The 21,485-nt window shown below is 38.1% G+C and overlaps 1 protein-coding gene across 1 annotated transcript; it reads right to left on the reverse strand.

The window, feature by feature from the left end:
* Window positions 1-1,615: 1,615 nt before the first annotated feature.
* On the reverse strand, window positions 1,616-7,614 carry TUBA1C (tubulin alpha 1c). Its single transcript, XM_023504264.2, has 4 exons — window positions 7,490-7,614; window positions 4,288-4,510; window positions 3,985-4,133; window positions 1,616-2,686 (listed from the first exon to the last, which is right to left on the reverse strand). Exons 1-4 carry the CDS (start codon window positions 7,490-7,492, stop codon window positions 1,712-1,714), a joined length of 1,350 nt encoding a protein of 449 aa, XP_023360032.2. The 5' UTR covers window positions 7,493-7,614; the 3' UTR covers window positions 1,616-1,711.
* Between the last annotated feature and the right edge of the window lie 13,871 nt (window positions 7,615-21,485).

Consider the following 21,485-nt stretch of genomic DNA (forward strand, 5'->3'; position numbering starts at 1 on the left):
GTCTATCACTTATATTCCACAGGGTTCTGTCCTCTTCTCTTCCTTCCACCAAAGACTTCAATTAGAGACATCAATTCCCACAAATTTCATTACTGTCCTCAACTGATTCCTCAACTATTCTGTCCCAGCCTTTCTGCTGACCTTCAGACTCACTTCTCTAACCACCTTTCAGACATTTTAATTGATATTATATGAAAATAATGAGATATTACTGTCATAAAAAGTTACAAACATGAAAAATGAAGAGAAAATTTGTATGAACCGAGACAGAGCCAAAACAATTTACATACTGACCACCAATATTTTAGCAACAAATTTTGAAATATTTTAGCACTCTGCCCTAATGCAATGACCAATCATGACCATGCAAATTTGGTGCTAAAAAAATATATATAACATACTTTACTGAATGTGGATAAGTTTATTATAAAGTCCTTTTTTTGTTCTTGTTTTGAAACAAATTTGCTTTCTGGATAAATTCACAACTTTTAAAAGCAAAATTTGAGAAAAAAATGCATTTCCACTTTTTTCAATCCCATGTTCCTAATACTAGTTTTTTTTCTTTTTAAACTTTTGGAGATCTGTACTGGGAAGTTCTACTATGTGGAAATTATAACTTGTTGCCTCCCATCACCAGTAGTATCTACCTCTTAAATTTTCACTAGTTTTCATTCCACTTGGTCCCTATCTATATTTATTCTTCAAATTATGAATTGCCCTCTTTACAATCCTGAATTTTACTGTTTTGTACTCATTTCTAGTGAGATGACAAACCCTTTCCCTAATCCAAACCCGTCCACTTTCGTCTCCTTAGCAAAGCCTTCCCTGACATGCAACACTCAGCATATATGTATATATATATCCTTGTCATCTTGTCCGTTATTGGTTTACTCCCAATTTGAACCTTGAGACCCCATAGGTTAGCATATATACAACTTCTAGATGTGCCATCTTGAGAAGTTTCCTTATCTCTTCTCTAGATCTAAAATGGTTTTTCATTGATGTTTAGGGATATTTTCTATTTATGTTTAAACAAACTATATACATGAAATATACTTCACTTAGGTTAGTAGACACAATCCCCACATGGTTAAACTCTGCTAAGTTTAGATATAGAAACATTCTCAAAAGAAATTCATTGCCCTTTCCACTCAAGGGTTTCTATTATCCTCAACTGAAGGTCATCCTCTGCCCACTCTGCCTTGTTGCATGATACTTCAAATTATCCTTTTTGTGCAAGTTGTGTTCCTCCCTATAAACTTTTTCTATTTTTGGAGAGCACGAACTTAGGCAATCAAGCAATATATTTAATAGGATCAGTTAGCTTTATCACTTAAGGCATTGATTTACTTTATCGTCTCCTGCTTATACTGACTGCAGAATGTTTGCTATACTTTATACTTCCTTCAATTAAATATTTGAAGTGCCTAGTCTGTACACAAAAGAGGAAAAGGAACACACATAGCATAATTTGGAGCACTTGATGTGACATCTCTAGAAAGCTCACCACAGATCCAGGTAGTTGTTAAAGTATAACTGCTTCTATGTTACCAGAACTTGCCTATAATAGGCATAATATATACAGCTCAAATCATTTAGTCACAAAACAATTCAGTCCCCTGAAATAAAAGTATCAATTTTATTGACATTTAATGACCACAGTGGACATTTTCACAAAACAGAAAAAAGACAGTAAAGAAAAACATACAAATTAATATTCTTCACCTTCATCATCTCCCTCAGCACTATCTGCTCCAACCTCCTCGTAATCTTTCTCCAGGGCAGCCATATCCTCCCGGGCCTCAGAGAATTCTCCTTCCTCCATGCCTTCCCCTACATACCAGTGCACGAAGGCACGCTTAGCATACATCAGATCGAATTTGTGGTCCAGGCGAGCCCAGGCCTCAGCAACAGCTGTGGTGTTGCTCAACATGCACACAGCCCGCTGTACCTTGGCCAAGTCACCTCCAGGAACCACAGTGGGAGGCTGGTAATTGATGCCAACCTTGAAGCCAGTTGGACACCAATCCACAAACTGGATGCTACGCTTTGTCTTGATGGTGGCAATAGCAGCATTGACATCTTTGGGAACCACATCACCACGGTAGAGCAGGCAGCAAGCCATGTATTTACCGTGGCGAGGGTCACATTTCACCATCTGGTTGGCAGGCTCAAAGCAAGCATTGGTGATCTCTGCTACAGTCAGCTGCTCATGGTAGGCTTTCTCAGCAGAGATGACTGGGGCATATGTGGCCAGAGGGAAATGGATACGGGGATAGGGCACCAGGTTGGTCTGAAATTCTGTCAGATCAACATTCAGGGCACCATCAAATCGGAGAGAGGCAGTGATGGAGGACACAATTTGGCTAATAAGGCGATTCAGATTAGTATAGGTTGGGCGTTCAATGTCAAGGTTTCTGCGGCAGATATCATAGATAGCCTCATTGTCTACCATGAAGGCACAATCAGAGTGCTCCAGGGTAGTGTGAGTGGTCAGAATGGAGTTGTAGGGCTCAACTACAGCTGTGGAAACCTGAGGGGCTGGGTAGATGGAGAATTCCAGCTTGGACTTCTTGCCATAATCGACAGATAGACGTTCCATCAGCAGAGAGGTGAAACCAGAACCAGTCCCACCACCAAAGCTGTGGAAAACCAAGAAGCCTTGAAGACCTGTGCACTGATCAGCCTGTTAGAAAGAAAAATAATAGCAAGAATCAGTTTAGGTGCTAGGCTACTACTACAAAGAAATATCTCAAACCAAACTGATTGAGGGAGGTCCTTATCATTATCAGACCTAAATCCATCTTAATTTATTGAGTTTATTGAAAGAACAACTATTAGTTCTAAATGAAACTATGTCTCTAGTTTCCTTTAGAGAAGTATTTGAAACAGCTAACCCTAAGTACAACTACATGGGTCTAGCCACAGACCCTAGGAATCTAAAGATAGATAAAGAAAGAAATGTTGTTTCCTTGGTCTTGAACAATATGCAACATACCGAAAGATATTCTCTCTTCCTAGAACAACCTCACGGAAGTCTTGCTTAATTTGTACTTACGTCAGGTTTAATGCTCATTTCAAGGAATTCACAGCATCCTAACTATAACAATTGTCCAGGCCAGCAACTTCCAAACTCAAAAATATCTAAATTATCCATGTTAGTTTGACATTTTAAGAGTCTTTCCCAATTATTGAAAAATTATGCAATTATTTCAGAGCCACATTTCAGAGCAATTATGCTTCACAAATTGCTGATTTCTCAACTAGTTCAGCTGTACATATCCCTATATTTGTCTTAATTGTTGAGGGCTTGCAGTTTAGCTTATATGGTAAGCAGGAGAAGCACCAATTTATCTATGCTGGATTAAAACCATAACTTTCTATCTCTCGCTACATATATAGCTCAGTCTTGATCTGATATGATCATTGTATTAACTTGTACTTCATGGTTAATAAGCTAAATGGAGGCTGGAATATGCAGCAAGGATAAGCTGTTAGAATGGTAGAATAGTGTCCTATAATGTGATTTTCAGGCATTGGGAGAGAGGACCCCCAGCCTTATTAGCAATTATGCAGACAAAAACACAAGCCTTTTACAATGGTTTATAAAGTCCTCAAGTTTCTGTTATGGTCATTTCTTTCTAGAGCTACCCAATATCACTGCTTTAAGTGTTTACAATGGCAACAGACATTTTCCAAATGATTAAATGCTACTGTCTCTACTTAATAATGTCTACATTATTCATGACTCATAAATTTTAATTATCAGTGTTGGTAAATCCTTGTGACTATTACACTGTTCAATTTCTAACGCCCCCCCCACTAATTTTTTTTTTTGCTAAAAACAAGCTATATTCACTCTAATTAAGAAGGTACATTAATAGAATTTTCAATTTGTATTCAAGGTTCCCTGAATTAGAACATGATTGTATACAAGTATCCCTTACTATTGCTATGACATCACCCTACTACTAAAGGACTCACAAGCTTCCGAATCCTGTCCAGAACTATGTCAATTATTTCCTTCCCAATAGTATAGTGTCCACGGGCATAATTATTGGCAGCATCTTCCTTGCCAGTGATCAGCTGCTCAGGGTGGAAGAGCTGGCGGTAGGTTCCAGTTCGAACTTCATCTGGAAGATTAAAAAAAAAAAAAAAAAAAAAAAAAGAGCAGGTTAGCTGTAACAATATACAATATGTTAACTCCTACAAACCAGTGATATATTTTTTAAGTCATTAGGAATGGTCACTTTTGCTTGCATGTTTACAAACACAAATCAAACTCACCAATAACAGTTGGCTCCAGGTCTACAAACACAGCACGGGGAACATGTTTCCCAGCCCCAGTTTCACTGAAGAAGGTGTTGAAAGAGTCATCCCCACCCCCAATGGTCTTGTCACTTGGCATCTGCCCATCAGGCTGGATACCATGTTCCAGGCAGTATAGTTCCCAACAGGCATTACCAATCTGGACACCGGCTTGGCCAACGTGGATAGAGATGCACTCACGCTGTGGAAAACCAAGAACATTAATTCACCAGTTGAGACAGATAATATATTTATATCTATGAGTAATGAATTAAGTCACCACACAACTATTCTAACAGGCTACACCTCCTTACCTGAAGTTAAAAGCACACAACAAATTGAATTGAGAGAAAATTCTTTGGGGAAGTAAATGAGAATTCACTGACTTAAAAAGCTGGAGACAGACAAGTTGAACCAAAGTCAGAAACCTGCCTGCCAGTTTAGGACTGCATATCCCCAGGGCTCTCTTAAAAAACGAATTCCTTCCAATTCTAGAAATGTTTAAGGCCAATTCCTTAACCAAAAAACCCTTCCCCTTTCAGTTCTTATTCACATTTTGTGTGTGTGTTCGATTGTGTAAGGTCTGTTGAGATCATTCTAGCTCACTTTAATGCTATTCTTTAAACCCTAGAGCTTCTCTCCCCTCCTCTAAAAACCAGCTTAAACCAGCAAGCTACAATCACATGACTCAAAGAAAATGCCAGATAAGCAGAGACTAGCAATATTTTAAAAGCTAGTCAGAGGCAGCTTTTTTTTTTTTTTTTAACCTTGTAGAAGACTTCAATCTATAGTCCCTGCAGCATTTACTTTGGCCCTGCAATTCATGGAAAGAATTTTGCTTTGTTTCCAATAGAAATATCTACTTTGCCCTCTCCCAAATATCTCTTTATAGCAGGCAGGCTTTGGCCTTCATTGGGCAGTGATGATATATCATATTAAGTTCCTCAGAAAAATAAACATTTCTAGCTCACTGAAAATAAATTCTTTTGAAAAGTATTTAGGAAACATTTCCTTTTACAGATTTACAAATAGTGTTATAGAGTCTTAATATCTAATTAAGGACATGACTATCTTTTCCAAACTCCATTAAAAAAAAAAGTTTTTTTTTGTTAATACTAAGATTCAAAATTCTTAATTGAAAAAAAAAAAAAACCCCAACCCTGAATTCTAAGTTATTACAAATTAAATACCCTAACTTCTATGTAGGGAACTTAAACAATCTAATCATTTGTAACCTTTATTTTATGATCTTTCCTTCCCAGGTAGCAATCTAAAATTACTCATCAAACAATTATGGTCATCTGACCATGTCAAGGTCCAAAATTACCTGTACCCACTTGCCCAGCTGTAGGTGAGGTGACTATGTTTTAAAGAGCCCATGATTTACCGATTCATCATGGTAACTCAATTAGACTTTGGAAAAATCTAGAAATGGAAGATATCTAAGACAAATGAGAACATTAACTAGGCAAGAAAACTAAGGATCATAGAATGTATATATTCTTAAGGCAGACAGTGTAAGCAACCCTTTCAGTTTCACCTATGATGTAAATGATTCATCCCATACCACTACTAGTTAGTTGTAGGACCTAGGCTAGAATCTAGCCTAGGTTCATAAATAATTATGTCTCTCTGGCAGGCTTATCCTTACTTCCTTTTCAAGTCTATCTGCTATCTGATTTTATAATCACAAACTCTGATGATTCTCCACCTCTGAATTAAGTATTACTCAGAATAAATTATATATCATGAGAAAGTCAGTTTCCTTGGAGAAATTTCACACTGTCCATTTAGTTGCTGAACTCCTGGGAAAGGAGACAAAAGTCAAGAGACTCACCTTTCTAGACTACGTGGGGGAAGGGTGATTGGTTAGTAAAAGTCAGGTCACCTGATAAAGCCTAATCTCTACCAATATGAATGGCCGTCATTTCCCTAATAAAACTAAGGCTAAGCCAGTCTTCAATAGCAGAATCCCATGTTCTTTAGTGTACCCCATGTTAAAGAAGAGACCACAGTACTCTACTCCTCCCTTCCCTTCCATTCCTACTTACGCCCAGAAAGGCTATTTTGATACTAAGAAAAAGAAATGAGGTCTCTTTGGGGTCTTAATTTTCTCTATGCTGTTCTGAAAAGAATTCCTCCAAACAATTCAAGAAGTTGATATTCGGCCAAAGCTTTAATGCGATTTTCTTCTGAAAAGCAATATTATAGTAAAAAATGGGACGTTATCGCCATAACCAGCTACTTAATGGCCTTACAAGAAAACGCCCATCAAGAATCTATTTCAAATACTTGTTCCCATTCCACATATTTCTAACAGGTAAGAAAAGTTGGATTAGCACTAATCTATGTGACATGCTCCCTTATGTGTGGCCACATTCAGTCTCCCTACAATTCTATCTGGGCTTTGGGAAACATTGTTACCCCAAACTTCGGTATTTCCTTTAGTAAAAGTGACTCAGCACCAAGTTAGAGGGAAGTAGACCGGAGAAGTCAGGGAGGGGCCCCAACTCGTGAGTGCATTCAGCCTTCAATGACTACTTGTCTCAGACAGCCAGTAATCTTTATCTTCAATTTGGCTCATTTGGTTACTACAGAAAGGCCAGCTAACTTATTTTGATCGAGGGACGAAAGGAAAAAAGAGAAAGCGCAAAGCTTTCTAAAGTGAAAAGTACCATTCCTTTAATGGGTTTAATAAACCAATTTACTAACCCCAACCTTAAAACTTTGGGGCAAATTTTCTTTGAAAAACCTAATGTATTACTGAGGGCACTTCCACTTCAAAGTTCAGAAGCACGTAGGTGCTGCTCATTTCGATTTCCTAGATAAGTAAGTTACGGGAATCCAGCCGTATTGAGCAGTTTTCAAACGACCCAAAGCTTACATTTCCTTCTCTCAATACCCAGGAGGCACTCCGAGCTGTATAGGAGCGCTGCCCAAGAGGCAGACTGCCAGTTAATGAGATCCTCCACCATGGGATCTCAAGGGCCAATCTGCCACGTGCGCTCCATATCCCGCCAAGTCCCAATGCCCCTTTAGTCATTCTACTCCCCAGTAAACGTGGACAACCTAAATTCCTAGCCCCCATCCTGATCACATGACGCTAAATGTCCCGGGCCCTCAGCTCCCGCGCTCTCCACCACCTGGGGCAGTCAGATGATTGGGGCACCATAACACTCACCATGATAAAGCTGGGCAGGGGTCCGCTGAGATAAAAAATGGAATGGAGGGCAACACAAGTTTCTCACCGACTGACCGTTAGGAAGTCTCCGGGAGAAAAGTTAATGAGAAGTGGAGTTCACGGGAAGGGCCTTATATAGCCCTTCCTGGATCACGTGTTGGGGGGGAGTCCCTAGGACTTGACCCCACCCCCTCCTTCCTTTCTCTAAGCTTCTCTTCCACCCACCCAACTCACCCCCGCCCTGCTTCCATCCCAAACTCCACCCCGTCCGGTCCCTGCCACCCCACCCTCTTCCCGGGTTCTCATTGGTGAGTTCGAAAGTTCAAACCAAATCTTTTCGGAAGAAGCCAGAGGTGTGGGGGAGGAAAGGAGGAAGTTTGGCTAACCCTGAAGTGTTCAGCTCATTGAGTGCTCAAGGGGAAAGTTTGGGGTGAGGGCTGTTATTATAAGGGGAGTTGGAAAGAGAAGAAGAACAGGATTAAGATGTTGAATAACAATGGGGGCTGAGGGTAGAAGAAAGAGAAAGGTGGGATGGCTTAGTGAAAAAAAGTATTAATAAAACGTTTTTTTAAAAAGGAAGCAAGCCAAGCAACAAGAATGTAGTGAATGAAGATGGGTAGAAGGGGAGCCATGCGCTACCAGGAACAGGGAAATAGCTGGGAGAGCAAAGGCCCTTCCTTTTCCATCTATCACTTCTTCCTTTCTCCCTGCTTATGGCTGCCGCTGCCGCACTACCCTCCCATTCCCTTGGCTTTGAGCCAGTGAACATTTTCCTAACTCCCTACAAGGCAATCTCCAAGAGCCGCTCTGTCTGCTACAGGAAGGTTTTCGAGTGACTAGTTTTTTCAGAAAACAATACTGCAGATGCTCTGGCTGCTTTGACTTTTAATTCAAGCAGTCTTCCCCAAGTTCGCTCTGTCTGCTGGACAGAAGGGAGGCTGCCTTGTTTAAAGAAGTGGACTAATAGGCAAGAGGCTCTTAGTAAGGCCCTGCTATTGTATCTGGGGGCTTGGCTGCTCCAGGCCCCTTACTTGGAGTTATAAGACTTTCTCTGCTCCTCTCTTAAGCCAAGATCAAAACTCTGTAGAGAAATAATTTGGTTCAAAAAGTTTTAGAGCAAAAAGTGATACACAGGGAAGTGCTTTGTGTTTTAACAGACTACAGTCAGAATTTTAAAGGAGGAATCAGAGAATGAGGGCCTGGTTGATAGCTCAAATGCCTTTCAATCATAGTATCCTATAATTTTTGTAATCATCTAGTCCAAACCCTTCATTTTACAAGCAAAGAAACAGGTTCAAAGAGTGCAAACTATTTTTACTTAACTGACAGTCACAAACTTGCAGGATTTGGGGAGGGTGGGGGTTGTCTTGGGGGGTGGATTGTATGGGGTGTTTTGGTCTGTTGTTCAGGGAACTTTGTTTACTTTTCTAAAATGCTTATCTTTGCTAAATTTCATTTTCTTAAATGATTACCTTTCTTTAGACAGGTAAGTCCAAATAGAAAAGATATCAATATACATGCAGGAAAAAACCAAAAGTACAATCAAATTGTCTGATATAAGAGCCCTGGGAACAAGAATTGTTTTGGGTTTGGTCTTTATGGCCTCAGAATGCTTGGCCTTTGTCTAGCACGTAATAGATGTTTAATGCTTGTTGAATTGAACTGAATTAAAATTAAATATAGAAAAGATGAACAATATTCAAAAATATTTCTGGAATTCATATTAAAATTGTTCAATCTAAACTGATTTCTAGCTTCATAATAATTAATATTTTTCAATGTTAGAATTAACAACTCTGAGGTTTCACTATTTTTGGAAGATTTGTGGAAGGAAAGGCACAATATTGCACTGTTGATAAACTATCTATATATTCTGATCCGGAAATACTACTATTCTAAGAATTCTAAAACATTAGAGAGACTAAAATGAATGGATGTTGTTTTAATTTGCATTTCTGTTATTGGGATTTGGAACATTTTTGTATAGTTCCAAAGTGATTTTTATCTCAAGAGTGGGAGTGAATATTTTCTCCCCTTTTTCTTCTCAGTAAACTCCAGTTGCTCCCTTTTACTTCCAAAACAGATCTTTCTTTTTTCTTCCTTCCTTTCTCTTTCTCAGAGTAGTGACTGAGTTGGTTTTATTTCTTGTTGTGGCACCTAATGCTCTGAGAAGTACATGGCTAGGCTCTCATTTGTGCTGATGTCTCCAATATGAAACTTCTCCACATTATATTACTTTCTTCCTATTTACTGCAATTAGTGATGGTTTAACTTTTGTGATCCTATACCTAGTTTCTACAGGTTAGAATGTCTTTTGTACAGTGTTAGACTAGATAGAGAAACTTATTTATGTTTCTCTTTATTCTCTATGATTTAGCTATATCTCTGTAAAGGGATGCCTTCAAGGTGTTTGCTAGGGTTTATGTAAGAGAACTGGGCTCCTCTATTATGTTTCCCATCATGGTTTTAAGCTGAACAATCCAGTTTAATTGTATCTTACTCCCTATATGTTATTGTTCTGCTATTCTCCACACATGACATTTCATTTCTCATCTTTATGTTTTTGCACTAGCTGTTCTCCATGCTTAAAGTGCACTTCCTTTATTTCTTGGACTTTATGATTTTCTTAAAGTCTTATTAAAGTACTACCTTCTATATGAAGCCTTTGTTGACAACTACCCACCCCCAGCTGCCAATGTCCTCCTCTTCAAACTACCCTATATTAATTTTGTATATATTCTCTCCCTCTCTCCCTCCTTCCTTTCCTCTTCCCCGCCCCAACCTGTGCATGTGTATACGAATTTAAAATCCTTGAGAGCAGAAACTATTTCACTTCTGTCTTTGTATCTCTAGCACTAAGCACAATGACTAGCATATAGAAAGTCCTCAATCAATTATTAAATTATTAATAATTTAATGTAAATAAAATTAACATTTAAACATGACATGTAAACAAATACCTTACAGAAGTTTTCAATTAATCTCATTTCTGTGAATTTCTCAAGATCTTATTAAAGTAGAAAACTTTAATTATAAAATGCTTGCAGACAAAATATTTGCATATTTTTTATAATAATAGTTTTTTATTTTTCAAAATATGTGCAAAGATAGTTTAACATTCATCCTTGCAAAGCCTTGTATTCCAAATTTCTCTCCCTCCTTCCCCCCTCTATTTCCCTAGACAGCAAGTAATTCAATATAGACTAAACATGTGCAAAACTTCTAAACATATTTCCACATTTTATCATGTTGTATAAGAAAAAATAGATCAAAAGGGGAAAAATGAGAAAGAAAAACAACAAGCAAGCAAACAATAACAACAAAACAAGGTAAAAATACTATCCTGTGATCCACATTCAGTTTCCATAGTTCTCTCTCTGGATACATATGGCTCTTTCCATCACAAATCTATTGGAATTGCATTGAAACTTGTGTACTTTTAAAAATATTACATTAGATATTGATACAGTCTAACTTCTATGTTACTAACATCCCAGCAAGAAAAACCAGGGTCAAAGAAAACAGAAATCAAATTTTAGCTTGGAAGTTTGTTATGGGCCAGAACTTGAAACAAGGTGATAACTCACTGGAAGTGATAGAAACAATGCTTAAGTTTACACCTTTGAGAGTTCACACATTCGCTCACACATTAGAGTTCACAAGTTTGGGAGATTCACAAGTCAGAAATCCACAATCCCACTCTCTCAGAGGAGGAGTCAACCTTTGGGTTCACACCTTTAAGAGATCGTATATAAGGAGCTCCTGGAGTCAGTTGAGAAGAGTAGAACCAAGATTCATAGAGAGCTGGAGGCTGAAGCTGGCAGACAAGCTGCAAGAGCTCTGGGAACCAGGGAGGGAGATAGGCCTCTAAGAAAACTAACCGGGATATTTTGAAGGAGACAATAAAGGATTTAAACTTTTAACGCCTGGCTGCATTTGAGGTGATTATTACTTGGAACTGAAACTAAGGCTGCTTCCAGAAGCTCCCCAAGAAACCTGCACCCAGAGAACAATTATATTATAGAAAAGAAGAGAACACTACAGAAGTTGAAGTTTATCTAAACTCTTTAATTATGATTTCTTATTCCTGATAATTCGTCAGACATTTATGAAATCATTAAAAATAAGCAAATGATAGCTTTTATTTTTCATAGAATCTCCGTTATATTCATTGGAGTATCATAATTCTCCATTATAAACTCTTGCCTGATAGTGTATCTTGTACATGTGAACTACTTAGACAAACCTTAGAGCATTCTAAATACAGTAATGATATAGCCACAGACTTGTCTAGTACCTAACATTCATTAGGAGATAATTATATAAACTATCTTTGAACATATTTCCATAGGATTCTAGTAAACTGTATACTAAGAAGGTCTACTGTTCATTAGCACTGCTCAGTCATTTGTAAACAGAGAAACATTGTTTGCCAGGTTAAAAATGTAATTGTCCATTCTCCATGAAAACAGCACCCATTCTTATCTGAGGCATGGAAAGGAAAGTTGAATACTCCTTTTCATGTGTGCTTGCATGTAAACACTCATAGTTTAGTATGAAAATATATCCAAATTTACAGGAGAGAAACTTCTGGCCACGATAGCTTCCTGAATGGAGGCAGATCATTACATATACCTATTTCACCAAAATCCTGAAAATTTCCCCACACCAAAAAATGATCAAGAAATTCAGCGAGAAACAACTCATTAGAAGTATGACTTCTTCCATGTGAGAACTGTATAAAAATTCATTCTGACGCCCATGAACCATGAGTCACAGCAAAAGTGGCAAACAAGCTGGTTAACCTCACAGTGTCATCAGAGAGTGAGAGAAGAGGAAGTAGAAGCACCAAAAGACAGCTTTTTCAAGGAAATTAATTGGTTGAGAAATGGAGATATTTATAGGACAATAATCAGAAGAATTAGAAGGATCCAGTGAGGCAAAGGATTGGCAAAATTTGAATTTGTTTGGAGGCAGCAGAGAAGAAACCAGCAGGTGGAAGACAGAGTTGACAATTGGAAAAGGGGGAATGATAGCAGGGGCAATCATATGTGTAAGGTTGGTGGTAATGATGGGTAGCTTTGGTATTGTTGAGGAGAAGACTCAATTTTTCATCAGAGATTAGCAAAAAGGACAAAATATTGGGGGATAATGTTGAGTATTTGTAATATAAGAAGGAGGAGGCAAGAGGAAGAGTGGCAAATGACCTTGATTTTTAGTAAATAATTGCTGTAGGATTAATTGTAGGTGTTCCTTAAGTTCTAAGGGACTGCCTTCTTTTGATGATCTTCTCAGCTGCCATGGGGTCAACTATCGTCTCAGTGTATATGATTTCCAGAAAGACTCTCTCTTCTGAACTATTGCCCTACCTCATTAATTGATTTTTTTCACATTTGGAATAGGATCTTTCAAAGGCATCTTAAATGCAATATGTCTAAAAGAGAACTCATTATCTTGAGGAGATCACGGATTTCATAGTTAGCCAGGTTTAAAAGCTTGTTATAATCCTCACTCAGATACACCTCACAGATACAATCTGTTGTCGAATGTTTATATCTTCCCAATATCTCTTGGATCCAATTTCCTGTTTCCATTTATACAACCACAAACCACATTCAGTTCTCCTCACCTTTTACCTGGATTATAATAAACTTGTAATTGCTCTCTCTCCCTCAAATCTATCAATTCCCACCCATCCTTTACTCAGCTGCTAATATGGTTTTATGCCTTATTTCATATGCTTTTCTCTCTCCCACACCTTCTATGATCCAGCTACATTGTTTCACTTGTTCCTCACAGATGATACTTCATCTCCCGACAATGCATTTCCGCTGGACTGCCCTCCATGCCTGGAATATTCTCCCCTCCTCATCTCTGCCTCTTAACTTCCCTGGCTTTATTCAAATCTCAGCTTAAATTTCTTCTTCTGTAGGAGGCTTTTTCTGGTAGTTCCTTCCCTTTGTGACTACCTTCCTTTTTGACATATATATTTTGTATGTTTATGGTTATTTGCATTAAATTAGTATTAGCATATATTTTCCTCATGAGAAGGAACTTTTTTTTTCTTGCGTTTTCTTTTGTATTCTCAGTTCTTTGCCACAAGCTTAATCTTAGCTTGTTGCCTGATTGATGTCAGCTGAAAGGAAAGGGGAAAGTTGTACTCTGGAAGGCTTGAGAAGAGAAGAAAAAATTAAGAATAGTCTTATGGTGAATCTGATAGAGAACCAATAATGGGAGGGGGGGGGCAGTAAGGGGAGTAAAAAGTTTGCCTTGCCACAGTGAGAGTCTAGAGAATAGACATATATAGAAACAGGATGACATAACTTTGTAGTGGATTACCAGCATGATTGCATCACAAACTGTTGCTTCTCATACCTCAGGGTTCTTTTGTCTTTATATTAGTATGGAATCGTACAGATACAAATATTTTGATATTTTGAAAGAGGTCATTTAGTTCATTGCCTTGCCTTAAAATATGTTTTCTAAGTAGACCAATAGAAAGAAATGGTTATTTTTAAAACTTCCAGAGAAGACTATTTTAAGACTGCCTACAGTAAGCCATTTCATATGTAACAAGATGGCATAGTAAAATGATTGCTAGACTTTTGGGTAAGAGATCTGGATTCAAATGTAATCATGATTAAATCATTGGTTCTCAGTTTCTTCATCTGTAAAACACAGATAAAACTTTTAATACCTTTGGGACTTTACGATCTTTAAAGCACTTTATTGCTACTAGGGGATTTATATTTTTGTCCAGAACTATGATTTCATCAATATACGATTTGTGTAGAAATTCTCCCCACTGAATATAGATTAGCAACTTCACTCTGATTAGAAAGATCTAAATCAGAGATGCCTGGAAAAGTGAAAGGTTGTCACTTAGCCTTTGTAACTAAAGTATGTGTTACAAGAAACCATGGAAACCATTCCCCCTGTACTGTAAGACCAGTTCAGTATCTTCTAGGTTACAATGATTCTCAAATGTGAGTTGTTATTATTAATAAGCTAAAACTCTCTTGACTTGTTTCAAACCTATTTTTTTCTCTCCACTGTGGACAGAGAATAACTGGATATGTGTATGTGTGCTTGTGTGTATACACATATTGAATTTGTTATTTTTTTCTGGAATAATCTCATTTCTTTTAATCTCTCCTTATTGGCCTCATTTTCAAATATAGTTTTTACAGCTCTTTTATACTATTCTTCACATTCTTCAAATGATGAGGCCCAGAAGGAAAGAAACTCCCACAAAAACACCATTGTCATCTCATGAGTTGATATAACAATGAGGTTACAAATGTAACTTCATCATAATGTTACATGTGTACTCTCTTCATAAGGTTATATAGTTACTAGAATAGATTGTGTTTATTAAGAATTTGCATTTTCTCCAAATTTATGTAGTTTGATTTGTTCAGATTTGTTTCATATCTCTTAAATTACAGTAGCTATGATTATTTTTCTTTCTAACTATGCATTGGTAATTTAACAAATTTCAGATTCATTCCCCTACCCTATTCCACTTTGTGCCTCTATATCTCCATGCTTCTTTATTTCAAGTGCTTTCTTAATTTCTTATTGTTAACTACTATCCCTTTTCTTTATATCTTCAGAACATACAGATCAAATTGTATTATTGCTTTGACAGTTTCACATATATACCTCCCAGATACTGTGTTAGGTACTAGGGAGACAACCATAAAAGAAAAATAGCTTCTATGAAGCTTTTTGTATTCCACAAAAACATTAACAATAAAGATCAGGAATAGAATTTATTATGTAAAAAGAAAGCAGGGATACTAATCATGATCTCAGATGAAGTAAAAGCTATATATATATATTTAATCAAAAGAGAAAAATAGAAACTATACTATGTCAGCCAATATTGTTTTAGATTATTTAAAACAAGTAGACAATATAAAGTTGGTAAATTGCTGTGGTATGGGAAATGATATGTTGGTGGAGTTAGAAAAATATGAAAGACTTATGAAAGATGTTATCCACCTTCAGAGAAACAAAGGACAAACAAGCTTAGTTTGATTTTACATAGATGCCAATGAATGAGTATACATACACACACATACATGTGTGTATGATTATATATATCTAAGTATCTGTATGTGTATGTTTATGTATATATATGTTTTATGTGTATCCATGCTTAATTGTAGCTTTTGGGAGGGGGAGGAAGAAAGAGGTAGAAAAAAATAAAGTAATAAATGCACAGCAGAAAAAAAAAAACCCTATAAGGAAGCAAAAAAAAGATGGATAGCTCTGAACATAATGTGCAGTATTATATACCCAATTTTGAAGTAGACATTTGTCATTCTAATATTTTGAATTCTCTTTTATGTTCTTATGGCAATTTTTTTCTTTACCTATTTTGTATTTAAGATCAAAATAAATGAAAGAAAGAAAAAATTGGAAGGCTTTTTGAATCTGTGCCACTTTTGCTTAACTTGAATGCTAAGCAGTACTATTGGGAACTCAGGTAGCATAAAACACTGAGAAGGAAAACAGATTTAAAATATTATACTTGTTCCAATACAATACAAGTTAATTCCATCAGAGAAAGATTTCTAATTAGTGCTTCAAGAACCCAAGTATTAAAAGACATATTTTATATGTGGTAGAAAGGGAGCAATCCTTGGGAGAGCACAAGTAAGGCTAGTAGCCACTCTAGGGCTGAATAAGCCATGAAGCAGCTGCCATCTCTTCTCTTTTCCCTTTTCAGGGAATTTTTTTTTTCCCCTTTCCCTTTTCCCTTTCGCCCATGCTGGGATTGAAAAGAATCCCAGCGGGAGGAGCAATGAGTTGTATATATGAGCAGACCCAAATGGTTCCTATTTAGAGGATAACTGATACTTCAGCAGGCCATAATTACCATCGCCATCTAGTGGTTTTATGGGGATTAAAGCCTTTTCTCTTTCAAATGTGTCATCCCCAGACAATATCTATTTGCAGTGTAGGATTTCTCAAATACATCTATGAACTCATCAATTTGGAAATTGCCTCCAGTGACCCAGATTACAACTGAGCCATGTCTGCCCATCATGTAACTCTTGTTTGTTTCCTTTCATACATTCACTATACTTTCTCTTGGCATTAAACTAGCAATGGTGCTAGAGAAGAGCGCTCTGGTTGTCTACCTCCCAACCTTTGCTTTCACCATATGAACAGCCCATCATCTTTTCCTATTGTGTATTTCTTTGATAATATTTTTCACTTCTTTTGTTCTTTGGTGTTCCTCATTAATTATATGTTAATTTTGTTTGCATCTACTATATATTCTCCATTATTCTCTTTGTGATTCATTTTCAATTTTTTGAAGACTGTTGTATTCCATACCTCCCTAACACAAAGCAACATGTTGGATTAAAAACTGGATTTTTGGGGCAGCTAGATGGCATTGTGGATAGAGTACCAGCCCTGAAGTCAGGAGGACCTGAGTTCAAATCTAGCCTCAGACATTAGCTACTTACCAACTGTGTGACCCTAGGCAAGTCACTTAATCCTGATTACCTTGCATAAAATAAAAATAAAAAAAAATGGAAAGCTGGATTTTTGTTTCCTTGAGAAGCTTTAGAAAAACTTTGTTATTCCTCAAGGGCAATCCAGTTAACTCTCCTCCTGATCAACTCCTGGCCATCTATAATATTTTTCTTACACACACACACGCATATACACATATGTATATATTCATACATACATGTGTGTGTACTAACTACAAAAGTTTTCTGTTGAAATGTTTATGTGTATGATAGCAGCAACATGTCCCTGGGTTTACTTATAAGTAGGCTAAATTTCCCTTGAAAGGCGTGGAAACTGTTCACGAGATTTTACTGGTGGAGAGGAGGGATAAGGCTCAAGCTTTTGATATTTCCTACTTGGCTAAGGGCTTAAAAAAAATCTAAACTCTAAAAAAACCCAAGAAGGTCAACCATCAAGATATTGTACCACCTCCAGGTGTGAGGTAATAAATACCTGCTTCAAGAGAGATATTTTGAAGGCACCAAGAAAGGTGTTTTGAATATAGAAATGATGGGATGTGACAGGTAATTGGATGTGGGAGGTGGAAAGAGAGATGTCTTTGAACATCCATTTTGAGATGTCTGATGGGTACTTGGAGATGTAGGGCTGGGGGTCAGATAGTGTTTAGGGTAGGACAAACAAACACAAATTATCTCTATATAGATGATAATTAAAATCATGGAAACTTATGAGCTCTTCCAGCAAAACAGTATATAGAGAGAACAGAACCTAGGGGGATAATCACAGTTAGGGAGCATACTATAGATGCAGATCCAACAGGGAGACAGAGAAGTGTTAGAATATACGGGAGAGCTGCTGAAATACATGGGAGCCACTTAACAGTGGCTGCTTGGAGATCCAACCCAGAATGGATCTTCTCTTGTGAGAGGATGATACAAGGAGACTGAGAGGTAGTTGCTGTTCTCTGACCTCTCTGACTGAGAGGCCATTGCATTGTCTGACCTCTTTCCTCTTCCCTCTGCCTCCAATTTATCTCATTCCTAGTCTGCAAAATCTGTGTCAGCAAAGGCTGCCCTGCAGCTCCTTCAGATGCTATGATCCATAGATGTGGAGGTTCTCGGAGAATTGACCTGTCCCTTAACAGAGAAGGAGTGGTCAGATGGGAAAGAAGAGAACCAAAAGAGAGCAGTTCACAAAAACTTAGAAAAGAGTTTCAAGGAGAAGAGAATGGAGTGGTCAAACTGTCAAAAAGGACAAGAAGGATGAAGTTTGAGAAAGGGGCATTCAATTTGGCAATTAAGAGATTATTAGTAATTTTGGAGGAAATGGCATTTGTTGAATGATGAGATTGGAACTCAGACCATAAAGATTTAAGACAATGAGAGGAAAAAAGGAGGCTCCTAATACATGAATGTAGTGTTCTCTTCTCTAAAATATAATGTTCTCTGAGAGCAGGTTTCTTGGGGGGCTTCTGGAGACAGCCTTAGTTTCGGTTCCGTGTAATAATCACCTCAAATGCAGCCAGCTGTTAAAGTCCAGATCCTTTATTTTCTTTCCTTCACTTGGAGCTTGGCTAGCTTTCTGGAGGCCTTCTGGATCTTGGTTTTAGTGGTCTCCACAGGACAGCCTGCCACCTCTACTCTGTCTTCCTTCATTCTGCCCAACTGAATCCTGGCTTCTCAATCTTTCCCAGTGCTTCCAGTGAGCTTGTCCTTTTATATACTCTTTTAGAGGTGTGAACTCCTCCTTTGAGAGTGGGATTGTGGGCTTCTGACTTGTGAATCTTCTCCATTCCTCTCTGACTTGTGAATCCAGAGAGAGGACTAAGATAATGGTATAGGCAATTCAGAGTACACAAAATCAGAATGTCCCCAATAGAGGTATAAGGGACCTAGAAGGGGTTAGAAGCCTGTCCAAACTCAGCAGAAAAGAGGAGGGCTGAGGAATTCAAACTCAGGATGCTGGACATGTGGGAAACAAGGGCATTTTTTTCCAGAGAGTGCCCCAGGAGAAGGGAATAATAGGTGGCCTCTCTGATGGAACTAGAGGACTAGGGAAGTCAGGGACTCATTGAAAAGTCCCCCTCAGAGCCCTTGATAAATTTAAGGGTAGGCCCTCTAGGGAGGAATTAGTGTTTTTGGTAGATTCAGGAGCAGCCAGAACCTCAGTCACACAGGTACCAAAAGGGACAAAATTGTCTTCTTTAATAGTGTCTGGGGTCAAAGGAAAAAATTTCCCGGTCCCCATGTCTGAAGTAATGCCTATAGAGTATTATGGGACAGAAGTATTAGGACAGCTTCTGGTGATACTCGAAGCTGGAGTAAATCTGTTAGGAAAAGATTTGATTACAAAACTGTCTATCAACTTTGTGACTAGATGATCTGTACTGGTGCCTGTAAGAATTTATATCATGAAAGAAATCGATAAGAGCCAAATTGATCCACAGGTATAGTCTAGCCCTGGGAATCCAGGGCATCTCTCTAATACCTCAATCCAGATAGTAGTCAAGGATCCACAACATATCTGTGGATCCCCACAGAAAGGAGAAAAGGCCTACAACCAGTTATTAGGAGATTATTAGACATAAAGTTGATTTCACTGTATAACATCCCCATTCTGTCAGTGAGGAAAAAAAGATGGGATATATTGGATAGTGCAGGGCTTGAGAGAGATTAATAAAATAGTCCTCCCCTTACATCCAGTGGTTCCAGACTCTTACACTATCATGGGAAAAATACCTGAGGGCAGCTCATGGTTCAGTGTGATAGACTTGAAGGATGCATTTTGGAGCAGTCCTTTGGCTGAGAAAAGTAGAAATATTTTTGCATTGGAGTTGGAAGACCCAGAGACAGGGAGATAGCAACAATATGGTTGGAATGTGCTTCCCCAGGGCTGCACAGAATCAACCAATCTATTTGGACAAGTCTTGGAAAAGTTATTAGAGGAATCTGAGTGTCCTGATAGGGAAGCAAAAATATTACAGTATGTAGACGACTTACTTCTCGTAGGGAGAAAGAGGGATTTCTTAGCACAAACTACTATCAGGTTGTTTAATTTCCTGGGGCAGAAACGGTTGAGAATATCTCAAGAGAAGCTGCAGTTTGTAGAAAGGGAAGTAAAATATTTGGGATACTTAATAAGTGAAGGACAAAAGAAACTGGATCCAACCCAGATTGAGGGGATTCTCCAAATATCATGGCCAAGAACAAAAAGAGAACTCAGGAAATTTTTAAGGCTGGTGGGGTGCTGTAGAAATTGGATTAATGAATATGCATTGTTAACTAAACCTCTTTACACTTACCAGCTAGAAGAAAATCCCAATCAGATTGAGTGGGAACCTGAGGCACAAGAAAATTTTGAGGAACTAAGAAAATCTCTAATATCTGCCCTGGTGCTGATGTTACTATTCCTTGAAAAGCCATTTCACCTAATACCGAAAAGGGAGTAGCACTGGAGGTGTTGGCACAAATAAGGGGAGAGCAGAGACATCCAGTGGCTATTCTATCTAAACTCCTGAACTCTGTGGCAAGGGGGTGGCCCTCATGTATACAAGCTATCGCTGCCACAGCCACCTTAATGGAGAAAAGTAGGAAATTGACATTTGGAGGAACTCTCATTGTGAGCGCCCCTCACCAAGTTCTGTCTATTTTGAATCAAAGGGCTGGGAGGTGGTTGACAGATTCTAGAATACTGAAATATGAAGCAATTCTATTAGAAAGAGATGATTTGATATTATCACAGAATTCAAATCTAAATCCAGCCAGTTTTGGTTGGTTTTTGTTTTTTTTTGTTTTTGTTTTTGTTTTTTTTTTTTTTTTGTCTGCCTCTCCTGGGGAACATGCTCCATTAGAACATGATTGTATCAATGTAGTAGATTTACAGACAAAAGTTAGGGAGGATTTACAGAAAGAAACTCCTACTGATAGGAATTCAGTGGTTTATAGATGGTTCTTCACAGGTAGTAGAAGAGAAAAGGCAGAATGAGTATGCACTCATTGATGGGTCCTGACAGCAATCCTAGCCAGATGGAACTGTGAATCATTTGCTGTTAACCAGGCCCTAAAGACATTAGGAGAAAAGAACAGACTCATTTATGCTGATTCTAAATATGCCTGGGGAATAGTGCATATATTTGGAAAAATTTGGGAAGAATGAGGCATGGTCAACAATAAAGGGATTGGCACTTGAAGACTTAATAACTGAGGTATTGACTAATCTTATGCTACCCAAATTTATAGCTGTTGTCCATGTGAAAGGGCATCAACTCGGGAATTCCTTTGAGGCCAAAGGAAATCAATCTTCTTGCAGATGAAAAAGCAAAGCGAGCAGGGGAGGGAGATTCCACTAATTCTGAGGAAATGATGGTGTTCACACAGGCTCTACCCCAGCATATACCTCCACCATCCTATACCCCAGATAAGAAGCAGAAGCTTCAGGCTCTTGGAGCCCAGGAGGACACAGTAGGTTCTTGACCAATGGCAGAGAGGGACTGACCAAGGCA

The sequence above is a fragment of the Sarcophilus harrisii genome, chromosome 5, assembly GCF_902635505.1.
Source record: "Sarcophilus harrisii chromosome 5, mSarHar1.11, whole genome shotgun sequence".
NCBI lineage: Eukaryota > Metazoa > Chordata > Mammalia > Dasyuromorphia > Dasyuridae > Sarcophilus > Sarcophilus harrisii.

Excerpts from the sequence above, each read along its gene's own strand:
- TUBA1C (XM_023504264.2), bottom strand. Across the intron at positions 4,134-4,287 it reads CCTGGAGCCAACTGTTATTG|ATGAAGTTCGAACTGGAACC; the intron begins GTGAGTTTGATT and ends TTAATCTTCCAG. Across the intron at positions 2,687-3,984 it reads TGGACAGGATTCGGAAGCTT|GCTGATCAGTGCACAGGTCT; the intron begins GTGAGTCCTTTA and ends TCTTTCTAACAG.